Raw genomic sequence first — 14,561 nt, forward strand, 5'->3', positions numbered from 1 at the left:
CGATAACGGCAGAGATGGTGATGTGGTGGGGGCCTTAACCCAGAAAGCGAAGCGTGGGAGGCTAGGGTGGCTCAAATAATCCTGCCGAGAGCGTTGCCTTGTGGTTTTAAAAAAGGAAATAAGACATTGACATGGATGTTCAATTTAGAAATCTGCCTTGTGATCAGTTTAAAAAAAAAAGAAGAAAGAAATAAAGCAAAACCCCCCCTCCCGCCGCCCTTAATATGCTTCTGTCTGTGGCTTTTGGAAGCTGAATTATTCTCTTCTGTAGGTTCAACTGCAAAGGAAATGGGTCTTGGACCAGATTCGGTGAGGAGGGGAGACTTTTTTAGGGGGGGAACGGAGGGAGAAAACTAGAGTAAACCCAGTGGCTTTCTTTTTTTTTTTTTTCCTTTCTTTCGTTTTTTTTTTTCTGGGCAAAAGAAGAAAACGAGGGAATGGGGTAGAGAACAGGCTAAATTTAAAATTGTAATTGGCTGACTTCCACAAGCTTGCGGGTGTTTTAATGACTCATAATAACTTCATTTAAAACCAGCTGAGCAGAAAATAGATTGGAGAAGAGCCTCGAGCCATTATGGATTTCTCTGGGTTTGGGGGTTTTTTTTTTAATTTTTTTTTCTCTCTTTTGCTTCCTTCCCCCACTATTTCCCCCCCCCCCCTCTTTTTTTGACAAGCCGTTTTCGGCAGCCAGCAAGGGTGCTCTGAAGACTTGGCTGACTTTCTCTCTCTCTCTCTCTCTGAGTTTGGTGGTCTGCCCGAGAGAGATTCTATAGAACCCAGGCTTTGTGTGATATTTTTTGTGTATGTGTATATTTGTGGGTGTAGGCTGATTAAAAATAGATGCCTTGAGGTATTATTTTAGCATCCGTGTGTGGAGAATGTTTCTTTTTTCTTCTTTTTCTTCTTTTTCTTCTTTTTGCACTTTTGATGTGGTAAATGGGACATAAATAAAATTGTTTTTGAAATGACTGAATTAATTAGGTAGTAAAGAGACGGCAGTGCGTGCATTTGCTTTTGCCAACTTTTTATTTAAAAACAATTATTTTCCTCTTCTTTTGCAAATGTCTTGTTACCTCCACCTTTTCCCCCCTTCTCCATCCGGCCTTCTCTCCCCACCCCCCATCTCCTTTTTTTGACTCCGGCTGAATCTTGTTCTGGGGCGCATTTTAGGGTCACCGATGAAGGCACACGGTGTCCTCTGGCGAGCGGAGAGAGAGGGAGGGGGGGGAGGTCAGGTGCCTGTGAAATTGTGGAGGATTGCAACGTCAGAAAATATGTGAGTTATGAAACTGTGGTTGGAAAGGGAAGGCAGCTCGAAGTCATGGCTGGCCATAACTCAGGAATGGGCAGCGGCTGCCAAAAAACGTGACTGCTCTCTTTCATGTCTCTCTGGATGTAAACAGGCGAAATACATTTGTAAGCCGGGAAGGTTGGAGGCAACTCTTCACACCCGATCCAGTTCTATGGCCCCGTTAACAAAACAGTCATCCTCGGTTAAGGGACAGGAAAGGGGGCGGGGATTAAGAGAAGAAGGGGGCGCAATGTGTCTCCACACACAAGTCATCCCTTTGATCCAGGGGTGAACTGCTACCAGTTCGGACCAGTTCGGCTGAACCTGTAGCGGCAGCAGCGCGAGTCTCCACCCACCGCCTGGACTAAAATCAGGAAGTAACCTTTTTTTTTGACCCTCTGCACATGTGCCGAAGGCTTTGCGTGCGTGCAGGGGGTCCAAGCACCCAAGTGAAAGTGCACAGAGCGCGCACTTTCAAACCAGTAGGGAAGGTAAGTATAGTTTTCACCCCTGCTTTGACTTGGCGCCAAAAAAGGGGCCAAGCAAAGCGCATTCAGGGCCAGAGCTTGTGTCCAGGGGTCTCTCTCAGCACAGGATTTGGCCTCCTGCCCATCTGGCCCAGTGGAAGAGGTTGTGGTGGGCAGCTGGTGTGCCAGTCTCAACTAGAAAGAGGCCTGCAGTCGAGGGCCAAACAGGAATCTTCAGCACACTTGGCTTCTCTATGGAGGAAGCTCTTCTCATTTATTCCTTATGGGCTATTTTCAGACATGGAAAAGGAATGGAAGATCTTTTTCTGCCCTTCTCCAGCCTTGGTTCCTCTGGGTTTCACTGGTAGAGGAGACTATGGAAAAGTTCAGGGTGGCAGGTCTGCATTGGGCATTACCTGGTCCAGAAGAGAGGTGGGTTGACCTCTCTCTCTCTCCATCTCTTGGTTGATTCCTACAGCCTAACCTTGAGCCCAAAAGTTGGCCAGTCTCTTTTTGAGTGACCTCTCCCTCCCCAATAGGCCAAAGGTAAGAGAGAGAGAAAAAGAAATGAAGACTGATAAATGAATTGAAAGTGAGAAGACATTTAGGACCCTACAGTTAACGTCTGAACTTCAACTCTCTTCTATTAGTTAGAAGACAATTCGTTGACTTCATATCATCTTTTAAAATTGTCCATCAAAATTAACCTTCTGATGCATTAATAATGATTTGGGGCGTTTTAACTGTTAGAATTCGATACCCGCTTCTTCAGGGCTCAGGCCCAAGGAGATATCAACCCTGCCCTCAGAGAGGAACCCAAACAAGGAAAGTTGAGTGGCCTTCAGAGAAAAGAGAGTTGGAACATTCATGGTATATCTTTGAGTGTCCGGTCAGAGCTCATTTAAGGTGAGGACAGGATGCCAGTTATACACGTCTTGCCATCTTCCCTCTCCCCAAATCTTCAGTGTCCTGACCTGACCCCCATTTTTGGTTGAGAGCCCAGTTGTGTGTTAAAAAGTGAGATATCACACGTCAGAATCATGTAAAGGTAGCCCAGTTGCCTTCAGGAACTATGTGACCTCATAACTTCCAACCACTTGTAGTGAATCACTCGGGGACTCCAGAGTATGAGGGTCTCAGTTCTGCACCGCCGCCTGCTGAACAAAGAGAGCCAATACAATAACATCCAGGTGGCCTGACCCCAGCAGCATTTGCTGTCTGTTTCTTGGGGTCTCCAGCCCAACCAGCCATCTAACCAATCTTATCCTAACCACCTCCCCCAAAGCAATATACAACAGAATTTTGGCTCATTTTCACTGTGGCTGAATTGGTTGGTTTTATGTAAGAGGATCTTTTCAGATGATTACTCAATTTAATGTGGAGAGATCTTCAAGGAATACACATTCACAAAACAATTCCAGTTGATGACCCAGCTCTAAGATGCTGGAGCTGAAATTGAGATGCCCAGATTCACAAACTGTCCAGCATCTGGTTCAAATTACCTGCCCCCCCTTTTAAAAAAATGTTTAGAAAACATATTTCTGTTGTTATTGTTGGCATGGAAATGTGATCATATCCTGCCTTTGGCAATCTATTTCTTGCAAGAAAAAAGAAAAAAAGCTCATTTGCTTAAACAAGGAGAGCTGGACTTTAGGTGTTGTCTGTCTGCTATTCCTGATCTCAGCCCTCTTGAGAGTTAAGCTTCTCCTGGCTCTATGACCTCAAGAGATTGGAGATGAGTAAAATTAATAGTTTTGAAGGACGTCAGAATAGCTCAGGCCAAGCCAGGAAACATCAAACATCTGGCTTGCCACCATCCATGAAGAAAGGACTAGCCAAGTCCCTTCTTCATGGAGATATCGTACTAGGGCTAAAGAGAAATGGTCTTGTGATGCATGAGAAACAATAGATTGCTTATTTGTACCCTATGACTATCGTTAAGTGTTGTATCATTAAGTATTAAATTTGTACCCTATGACTATCATTAAGTGTTATAAGTGTTGTACCTTGATGAAGGTATCTTTTCTTTCATGTACACTGAGAGTATATGCATCAAGACAAATTCCTTGTGTGTCCAATCACACTTGGCCAATAAAGAATTCTATTCTGTTCTGTTCTGTTCTATTGTAGGAGTCCCAGAGCATGAATGATGGGCAAATTACAGTCCTTAGTCCTTGGTTCAAATTCTTGTTTTTACCAAACTGGTAAAGATTTGAATTCTCAACTCCTAATCATGTCAACATTGGGAGCTCTTCCTCCAGCTCTTTCTGTTTCTCCTTGTGTGCTCTCCTCTACCTCATAAAATGTTAGGGATGGTCAAATGATTGAATTAGTAGGTTTATAAAGTTAATAGGCCATCATTTATCCGGCCCTCTGGAAGAGACAACAGGTTTATTGGTGGCATTTGTACACCTAAGCAAAGGAAAGGAAAGCGTCAAGGGCCCTTTAGTGTTTAAACAGATGTTCCTGGTTGATATTCTTGATAGCAGTGGATTGACTGGGTTAAAAGGGGGGCTGTTAGGCGGAGTATTTTTGTTTTTAAATCACCGAGCGAGTCTTTGCTCAAAAGAGAACGTGTTTGATGCACTTGGCTGCCTCTTGCTCCTGGCAGTGTCTTCCACATATTTTAGTCATGCTCTCAACTCCTCCGTTGCAAATAAATAAATAAATTTGAGGGTGGCGAGATAGCAATTCTGCCCAGCAGGTTGAGCCCATCGCTTCCTCTTGCAAATGGCTGCACGAAAGTTCACCGCTGGCCCTGCGTTACCCATGTTTTCAGTTCCTCTCTAACAGCCCAAATCTTTCCACTTTCTCAGCCAGCAATTTGAATGTCGTTTTTTTTACCTGGCAGGTACCGTTTAACAATGCTCAGGAAAGGAGGCAGTTAAAAAAAAAGAAAAAGAAAAAGACAGATTTCGCATACAGATTTCTCACGGGGCTTAAAAGGAGGAAGAGACAAGCAGACAACGAGGGGGTTTGTGTGCACGCAAAGCTGTTATTTGGATGCGTCTCCTTACATCTCCCTTTCCAAAACATCTACCGTACTGCTGTACAATGTCACACTTCAGTTAGAGAGGGGGGGGGAGGAGAAATCAAAGGGTTGGAAATCGGCGAGAGGGATCTTTGCATCCAACCGTGTGTGTGTGTGTGTGTGTGTGTGTGTGTGTGTGTGTGTCAGTTAAGGCTTACACACACCAAAGGCAATTGGGTAGGTGTCACTTTTTAACCGGTTAGAACATTTTTACTACTTCCTAACATCAGAAGTACAACCTTCTGGGGAGCGTAGATTCGCCTCCTCCATCAAGCCAGTAAAATTGGGGTTTGGAGAGCGTGAAGAGGGGGGGGGGGCTAGGCACAGCCCTGCTGGGTTTCCATATTTTGTGGGCCCTGTGAATGTTTCGCAGAAGGTATAAACCGGTCTTAAGAAGCCTCCCGGCTGCCTTTTATTCAAAGGAGTTGATGCAGACAGGCAGCAGCTGATCAATTGCCTCTCCATTTTTCAGCCTCAAATCCCAGGAGGGGATAGAAGGGAATCTATTTTTCCCCCCCTTTAAACAAATGCTAAACAACCCAGAGAACGTTTTGTGAAAGTCCAAGTGCAAACCTTTTTCCTGGGAAGATTTGGCAGATGGAGCTGGGCGGATTTGGGTCTGAAACTGGAACGTTGCTTCCTGCCCTGGTCTTCCCCCTCTGCATCTCCTTCGGCTGGTTCCCCTCCCCGCCCCCCAGGGGAAAGCAAAAAGGCCGTGTCCAGGTGGGGGTCTCCATCGTCTTGGGTGCCGAAATCAGAATGGCCTCCCTCCCTCCCTCCAATGGATGGGGACCGTTTTCAGGAGGAGAGAAAATGGATGCTATCGCTCCAGAGATTTTTATACGTCACTCTCACTTTTCTGTCCTAAGTGGAATTTCTTTGATGAAAAGAATGACAGGAATTAGTTCCACCAACATGCAGATGAATGATCAAATATTAAACCACCTAATCGGGGAAGAACCAGGAACATTCCCACCAACACTGATGGTGTAAGCCGCTGTATATAAGCAAAGAGCAAACTCTGCTTCCTTTGAGCACTGATGATGCTACCTAGTTGGGTTATGAAATGCCTGCGAGAAAACAATCCAGGTGAGAGAGCGCCAAAGACCCCTCCTTTCCACAGATATTCTCTTCTGCCAGTACGGACCTTCCTGGCTGAGGAGGAGGAGGAGGAGGCTTTTGGAAATGCAAAATCTCTGTTGTGAACCTTTTTTTTTTTCTGGAGTTCAAAAGGCCTTTCCTCCCCCCCCCCCCCCCATCGTCACACATGCCAAAGGTAAAGGGGTAGCGGGTGGGCCAACTTGAGAACTTGGTCTTGTCCCGAAGGTCAGACTCTCTGCTGAGTCCTCGTGGTATGGGGAAAATGACTTGTTTTTGCCAACCTTGTTGAAGGGGGAGGATCTGCTGAGGATCTGGGGCCTGGGGTGATCCATCTCCTTCAACACATTGCAGATTCTTGGCAGCACACGGGGGTCCCATCCTTCCAGGGTCAGCCATCAGGAAGTCGGCCGGCGAACTGTAGGCAGCTTGCTAAAAATACTTCCTTTTGTCTTTTCCCTGAGCTGCCCGCAGCTTCCCCAAAGTGGTGCCGGGTTTTGTTTGGTTTTGTTTTTCAAAGTCCTGCTTCTGCGAATGCTGCTCGGCTTTGTTATGAGTGTGTGTGTGTGTGTTTTTGAACCCAGCCACCCCTCCCATGCATGACTTTTGAGTGTTCTGTCCTCAATGTTCTGTACTTTTAATAAATCTCTCCCCTTGTTTTTCTAAAACCCCGAAGTCATGATGAGCACTGAAGCTGGCTGACATTTTCCTGGTGACTCACATAGTAAAATTAACCTTGAACTATTTGCATATGCAGCCCGCTGTGTTCCCTGGCTCCTCTTTTCCTCTCCCTGCCTCTTTCTCTCTCTGTGTGTGTGTGTGTGTGTGTGTGTTTGTGTGTGTATGTGCGCACGTGCGTGCACACACACACACACACACACACACACACACACACACTTCCCTGGTCTTTTTATGCCTGTGCAGATTGCAAGATTTCTGGCTCGGTCTCACATTTTGTTTTTCTGATTTGATTTAGCACGGGGCGGGCGGGAAGGGCTGTGTGTGTGTTTGTGTGTGGTGTGTTGTGCTGGCGGGCAGGCAGCAATTTCTGCTTCCAGTACACATCGACTTGAGCGAGCGAAAGAACACCCAGTCCTGGCCTTTGGAAACTGGCAGGCCGCGCACTGTTCCCTGACTGATAAGGAGTACTGTAAATAAGACTGTATGGGGCTGCTGTAAGATGCCCTGGACTGCACTCATTGTTCCCCGCGGTGTTTTGTGGGTCAGCTGTCCGGGTACGCGCTGTACTTCCCTTATGTAATCAAGCCTGCGTATCTCAATGGAACATTCAAGATGTTTATTTGAAAGTCCCGGTTGGGTTGGGTTGGGTCTTGAAAGCCTCCGGGACTGGATGATGGCAAGAAGTTGATGTTTTGGGAGTTGACCTCGAGATTTCTGCCCTCTGGCAAGTGCGTCTCGTGTGTCTATGGATCCTCTCAATCATCCAGGTCATGGTTGTCTCAGAGGTGCTTTTTTCAAAAGGCCACTGGACATTCTTGTTTCGTTTTGTTTTTCCCCCTGAAAACTTTTTGCTTCTCACCCAAGAAGCTGCTTCAGTTCTTCAGAAGTTCTGAACCGAAGAAGCTTCTTGGAGTAGAAGTGAAGTGTTTTCAAGGAAAATAACCAAGCAAGTCCAGTTGCCTTTTGGAAGTGCGTCCCGTCTATTGAAGCTGAAGTTCTCCATCTGGGTTTCTCCGAGCTTCATGTCTTCTCCTCTTTTGTGTCTTCTTCTCTTTCTCCTTCCATCTGGACTGTAGACAAGTTTGGCCAGAACATTTATAAACTCTTGGGCCACTCTTGCTTCTTGTTGTTGGTTTGATGAAGAGGGTAGTAAAGGAGGCTGGTAGACTTCACTTGAGCCTGAAGCTTTCCCAAACCCTTCCCCATGGTCTGAAATATTGGGGGTTCCTAGACAGGACTGCACGAATGCAAATCAGGCATGTTTCTTTAATATTTACTTCCCTGTTTAGCATTTCAGAGCCATCCATGAATAACTGGCTACATTTAGTACTGTATATGTTTACATAAGAGTAAATCTTGATGGGCACCTGGGACTCCCAGCTGCCCTTGACTTCCAAGAACCAGTCTGGCTACCAGTGGTTACTTGGCACGGATACTGGATCTGCCCAGGATAATGCTTAGTTAATTTTCAATCTTAATTTTAATTGGTCTTTGGGAGTTTAATGTTGCTGGTCACTTGAACAGAAACCCAAGATATGCCAGGTCTACCCATGGAGTAAATAAAACTCATTGCTGAAATAATGGAAGTCGGCACAGCATAATTTTGGGGGTCCCACCCTTATCCGTCTGCCAGAAACACTGAAGAAGACAGAAGGTGTTACTACACAACCCTCCCTTGCACATGTGCACAAACGCCCACAGAACCACGTGCCTTGGCCCCTGACCCCCAATTTCCCAGGGGCCCCTGAGGGGCTGAAGAATGCCTACTCAAGTCAAGCACCTTATTTTATGGAAGCGGCTTTCAAACCCAGACCAAAAGTTCCGTTTGCAAACCCCGTTTCTTCCTTGCCCCTGCCCATGTGCAGAGTCGCTTCCTCTTCTCCCTGAGTTGCTGGCTGTAGCCCAGCAGGGGAGCAGAGCTGCGGGGGGGGGGTGTCTGAGGGGGGCTGCCGGTGGGTCAAGAGAAACCTTCTGGTCCTTCCCTTCCACCCTGGCATTGCGTGCTGCCCTTTTGTGACCAGTTTCTGGGACCTCACCTCACCCAAAAAGTTCTCTCCTCCACACACACACACACACACCCATGTGATGGGCAGCTCTGATTTCTCAAGTAGACCTGACCTTTCTAAAGAGGAGGTAATGAAGCCGTGTGTATTATTTAAGCAACGGGGCTGGGGGAGAGTTGGCGGAGAGGCGGGAGCCCCTTTGGATTGGACCCTCCTCTGTTCCCTTCCTCTCTTCTTGCTTCTTGGATAGAGAGCCATGGGGCCCGTCTGCGCTGCCTCGTGGGCCCCCGATTTTGCAAACCAACTCCTGCTGCCTGTCTCCTTTCCCCAGCAGGAGCACCTGTAGCCTTGCCCTGCCTTCTCCTTCCCTCCCCACCTCCCCCTCCCACCCAGCCTGTGATGTCAGGACCCTGCCTCCCCCCCTCCCCACCAATTCCCCCAGCCCCCCCAGATTCTGCTTTCTTTTGAGGGCCGGGCCATTTGGCTTAGGTACACTTGAGTTGTTTTGAATGCAAACTTGACATCTCTCCCCCCCACACCCCTGTTTCCTCCTCCCCCGCCCCCCCCAAAGCAGCCGGGAACGGCTTATGCACAGTAAACAGGCAGACTGTCTTATTGATTAACAGATGAGGCCTTTATTATCGATCAAAGCTTGGCGAGAAAATTTATCACTTTTAATTTCACTGCTGCCAAATTTTTCTGCCTCTGAGCCAGCCGTTACTGAGGCAATTTAAAGGCAGGGGAATTATTCTCCGGCAGGGATGAGGGGGGGGCGGCGAGGGGCATCTGTTTTATTTTCCTCCCTTTTGGGGGTCCACCGTGCCGTGGGGGCTGGGAGGACAGTCGTGACGGGAACCTGGGAGGGTCGCCGGGATGGGGAGACTGAGGCATGGAGGGCTAAGGATAAGGCAGCCCATCAGGCCCTGCTTGGTTCCATTCTGCCACGGACGGATCCCATAAGGAGAAGCCTAGAACAGGGGTCTCCAACCTTGGTCCCTTTAAGACTTGTGGACTTCTACTCCCAGAGTTCCTCAGCCAGCTAAGGGACTCTGGGAGTTGAAGTCCACAAGTCTTAAAGGGACCAAGGTTGGAGACCCCTGGCCCAGAAGGTTTCTCAATGACCTAAACCACCTCCAACTTCTCCATAGCCAATCCAAGCAGTGACATTAACTCATCCCCATCCACTCTGCTCTCGCCGTTGCGCCACATTTCTCAGCGCCTGGCTGAAGACACGGGGAAACGGTGCCTGCTGGAATAGCTTTGGCCAACCTGTGGCACGGCTGGCCGGATGGGGATGACAGTGCCTGCATGGCATGGTTGGCGTTGGAGGCTGCTCCAGCCCAATGGGGCTTCGGTTTTCTGGAAGAGCACCGGGGGGGGGGGCTGCTCTGTAGGGAAAGAAAAGGGGGCCTCAGAGTGGCAGGCCTCCAGCTGTTGCTAGGAGAAGTCACCCTCTTTCTCAAACTTGGGGTTCTTCTAGGAGAGCCATCCCTTCCTTAAAGATGAAATCACCCCCACATTCTCTCTCTCTCTCCCTGTCTTCCTTTCTTCTCCCTCACTCCTTCTGTCTTTCTGTCTTTCTTTCTTTCTTTCTTTCTCTTTCTTTTTCTTTTTTCCTTTTTCTTTTTTCTTTCTTTCCCCTCTCTCCCTCCCTACTTTCTTCCTTTCTTCCTTTCTTCTTCCTCCCTCCCCCTTCCTTTCTTCTTCCTCCCTCCCTCCTTTCTTTCTTCCTTTCTTCCTTTCTTCTTCCTCCCTCCCTCCCTCGTTTCTTTCTTCCTTCCTTCCTTCCTTCCTTCCTTCCTTCCTTCCTTTCTTCTTTTTTCCTTTTTCTTTGCCCTCCCTCCCTCCCTCGCTCCTTTCTTTTTTCTTCCTTCCTTCCTTTTCCTTTCTTTCTTTTCCTTCCTCCTCCCTCCCTCCCTCCCTTTCTCCTTCCTTCCTTCCTTCCTTTCTTTTCCTTCCTTCCTTCTTTCTTTCTTTCTTTCTTTCTTTCTTTCTTTCTTTCTTTCTTTCTTTCTTTCTTTCTTTCTTTCTTTCTTTCTTTCTTTCTTTCTTTTTTTCCTTTCTTCAGACCAGGCTGGGCCTCAGCATCTCTTGGAAGCGGTGAATCAAAACTTCCAGGCCAAGCCCTCGAGTCCACCGCTTTGGCCGAGTCTCTCCAAGGGCTTCATTCTTTTCTCCGCAAGGGACTCAAGGGCTGTGCTGAAACCCTGCGTGCTCGTTTCCCCACCAGCGAACAGTCGCCTCCTGCCTTGCTATGCATTTTCTAAGAAATCCCACAAATGCCACCCCTTAACGATAGTTGTGGAAATTATCTTTCGGTCTGGTGTGTCGTTCTTATCTGATAGTGTCGTTGCCGTTGTCTCGAGCCTTTTGTGTGCTGATGGGGTGCTGTGATCATTAGGGGAGCGTTGGAAGGCACGGAAAAAACAAGATTGTGACATAATCAGGATGTTGAAGCCTCTTCATTCTCGCTGGAAACGCTGGGTTTGTTTTTCATTACCTTTTTTTTTTCCTCCCCCCCCCCCCTTTTTTTTTTTTTTGTTTGCAAAAGAGAATACTTTGTGTCCACACTGAAACTCACACTGCCCAGATAATCCCGTATGTATCTGCTTTGCTGGATCCCGTCCGTCTAAGCTCAGCCAGCTCTCCCCAGCGGTTGTGCCAGGAATTCCACAAAAGGGGGGGATTTTGCCCCCCCTCACCCCCCCCCCCATGCCCAGAGTATTTCAGGTACCCTGAAGGCCAGATAGTGGCAGACTGGCAGGCTAACCACACCACTTGGAGCCCTCCATGCTTTCCCCTGGCACTGCCTTTTAATTTCTTTTTAGCCCTGGCATCTGCGCCAGTTGGGTTGCTTGCTTGGTTGGTTGCTTTCTTCCTGGACTTAGGAGCCCGTGTCCTCCTTGTCAGAATAGAATAGAATAGAATAGAATAGAATAGAATAGAATAGAATAGAATAGAATAGAATAGAATAGAATTCTTTATTGGCCAAGTGTGATTGGACACACAAGGAATTTGTCTTTGGTGCATAGGCTCTCACTGTACATAAAAGAAAAGATACCTTCATCAAGGTACAACACTTGTACTGGACTGGCCCATATTCTTCCTCAGCCTCATCGCTGTCCGACTCCGTTGCCAGCTCCGCAGGTTGCTGCTGGACCACAACAAATACACTTTGGAGATGTACAAGTCATCTGGGGAACATCTCTGTTTCTTTTCTTAATCATAGGACTTCTCCAGATGTTCCAAGTGACTCTCCATGCAAGGGTGGTGGCTCTCCCAGCCCGCTCTGGAATGATCATGCAGTTACATCATGTATCTATCAAAATGTAGAAGGGTTTTTTCAGGGAAGGTCCCCAAAACTTTGTTCCTGCTGACAGTTGTTCAGTCTGAGATCTTCTGAGAGTAAAACCATCTAATTCACTCCCAGCATCTGTCATATAATAGATATTCTATTTCTATCTGTCTCTCTCTACCTTCCTATCTTTCTATAGATCTATATCTCTATCTCTACTATATCTCTATCTCTATCTATATATCTCTATTTATATCTATATATCTCTATCTATCATCTATCTATCTATCTATCATCTATCTATATACACCAATGTTCAGTATATGGTTTATATCTTTAGTTTTTCGTTTATTCCAAAACCCCAATACAATGCCACAAAAACATATAAATCAGAACTTGTTGGTAGCCTGATTTGGGGTTAGTTTGGTGAGGGCAGTGGGGTGCTTGCTCTAAGCACAGCCTCAACCACTGAATAATTTAAAAATGTGGTTTTAATACTGGGATAGCTTAAAAAAAACCCACAACCAATCTTGCAAATCTCCATAACCCACAGAAATGAAAAAAAGTACAAAAATAAGAAACTTCTCGGATATCAGGGATCCGTTCAGATCTCTTATCAACACTACGTACAGTTTTCTCTGGACTGTATATTTGATAGTTGGGATGTTAATGCAATATGTCCCCAAATATTGATGTAATAAGAGCATGATATGCCTTGAATGTATATTTGAGTAAAGATTCCATTTAAAAACTAATTTTTGCCCCGGATTATGATCAACTCTATTTTCAGATCTCTCAATTTGTGGCCACCGTGCTGAGCACAATTCAGTGTCTCAGAATCAGTTTAGTGACCGCTGTAATGATTTGTCAGGGCTTCTTCATATTAATGTAATCCCCCCCCTCTCTTTCTCTTTCCTTACAGCAGGTGCCAAAGCCCTTCTCTGTGATCATTGTGGTGCACAATTCTCTAAGGAAGATGCGCTGGAAAGTCACAGGCAGACCCACACTGGTAAGTCTCCTTTGGGGTTGGGGTTGTCCAAATTCCTCAGCATTTGGAGAGAATATTCTCGTAGAGATGGTTTGGTGGGACTTCTTCCTAAACTGGGCCTTTTTCTTGAACTGGCGGTGTCAGTTGAATGTACTGTTTGACCAACGTTTTACTAATATATTCTGTGGGTGTTGCTGATGTTGACATTGAAGGAAATTAAAGTTCTTAACATTGAAGAGAAAGTCTAGTTCTCTCCTGCCCGGTTTCTCCTCAACATTTCACGGTCTGAGCTTGGCCAGGAAAGGAACTGGTGGCTCCAGAGGCACTGGGACTAAAGGTCCCAGATTGTCCATGTTTGATAACCATGTAGAAGACACCAGTTGGGAAGGCTGATCTTGGTCAGTTATACAGTCTATAAATAGAAACAGATAGGCCTAGTTAACTTTCTGGACTGGTTCTACCACTAGCAAAATCGGTGTGGGTGTTGTGTGAGACGTTGCAACAGTCAGGTAGATGATCAATACTTTTCCGATTGGGTGAGGCTGCTTGGCCCCACTTTGGAGAAGCAGGGCGAGGTGAGGAGGGCTATGAAATGTGCCAATCCGCGCTTTGCTCAACAGCTGTTGCTCAACGCTGGTTGCCCCATTTCTAATTTGATCAATGCCTGATTTAATTGGGTTCACCCGAGCTGTGATGTGCCTGATCATCAGGTGTTCCCACCAGAAGACCGGGACGATTGCTCCACAGCAAGGAGAAGTGATCAAGTTGTCATTACATACAGTATGAAACAAGAGGTGTTTTGAACCCAGTGTCCCAGGGGTCAGCTTAGGTGCTGGGCTGGTGCGCACCATCATGTAAATCCCAGAGTCTGTGAGATGGTGACCCCTCCAGGAGAGATGTGGCAACTGAGATCCTTCTAGAAGTTTTCAGTGACTTTAATCCCCAGCTGGTATGTCTGCATCCCGGGATGGGACAGTTGTTTCCAAAACATGAGGAGAAGACATGCCTTTAATATTCGGGCAACTCAAGGGCCTGCAAGCTAAACTGAGAACCTGGAAGAGAAAACAACCTTGGTGGATTTCTGCTACTCAAAAGCAGAAAAGGAGGGAAGATGCCCTCTCCAGATTTTTTGAGTGAGGCTGTAGGAGAAGGTTCCGAAGGGAAATGAAATTGGGTATCCTTTGTTAGGTTATCGACCTCCATTAGGGAACCAAGGGGAGGATGAGAGGCAAATCCTGGCCTTATAGCCACGGATTTCATCCAGATGACCCATTTTAGGATCCAATAGTCTGTTCAAACATTTTATCAGCCCACTGGACCTATGGGGAGCACCCATGTCATTTGCTGTCACACACACAAAGGGGCTTGGTTGATATTGGCTGAGAGCAGGGATGGGGGAGCTGTGGCTGTTTGCTGGCTCAGGAATTCTGGGAGTTGAAGTCCACAAGTCGTAAAAGGGTCATGGTTCCCCACCCCTGGCTTAGAGGATTATGTGGCTCCATACGCCGCGCGATGTAAACTTAAATATGTGGCTTAGTGCAGGTAGGAACTAGCCAGCAGTAACTTTCACAATAACCTCCGATTAAACAAACTGCAACTTTGCATGGCGTGTGAACTCAGCTTGAGAACCGTGAGGGAATTCCCCAAGCTGTCTCCTGGACTGTATTAAGGCAAGCAAATCTGTTTAGTACTGATCAAGCCACGCAG

At 46.8% G+C, this 14,561-nt stretch overlaps 1 protein-coding gene across 4 annotated transcripts in view; it reads left to right on the forward strand.

Annotated features, from left to right (window-relative positions):
• ZBTB16 (zinc finger and BTB domain containing 16) overlaps window positions 1-14,561 on the forward strand; it is a 142,400-nt gene that overhangs the window by 77,311 nt on the left and 50,528 nt on the right. For all 4 annotated transcript variants that reach the window (XM_058193979.1, XM_058193983.1, XM_058193981.1 and 1 more), the window contains exon 4: window positions 12,789-12,875. In XM_058193979.1, the coding sequence (XP_058049962.1) occupies window positions 12,789-12,875 (87 nt within the window). The remainder of the gene's footprint in view (window positions 1-12,788; window positions 12,876-14,561) is intronic.

This window comes from Ahaetulla prasina, chromosome 9, assembly GCF_028640845.1.
Source record: "Ahaetulla prasina isolate Xishuangbanna chromosome 9, ASM2864084v1, whole genome shotgun sequence".
NCBI lineage: Eukaryota > Metazoa > Chordata > Lepidosauria > Squamata > Colubridae > Ahaetulla > Ahaetulla prasina.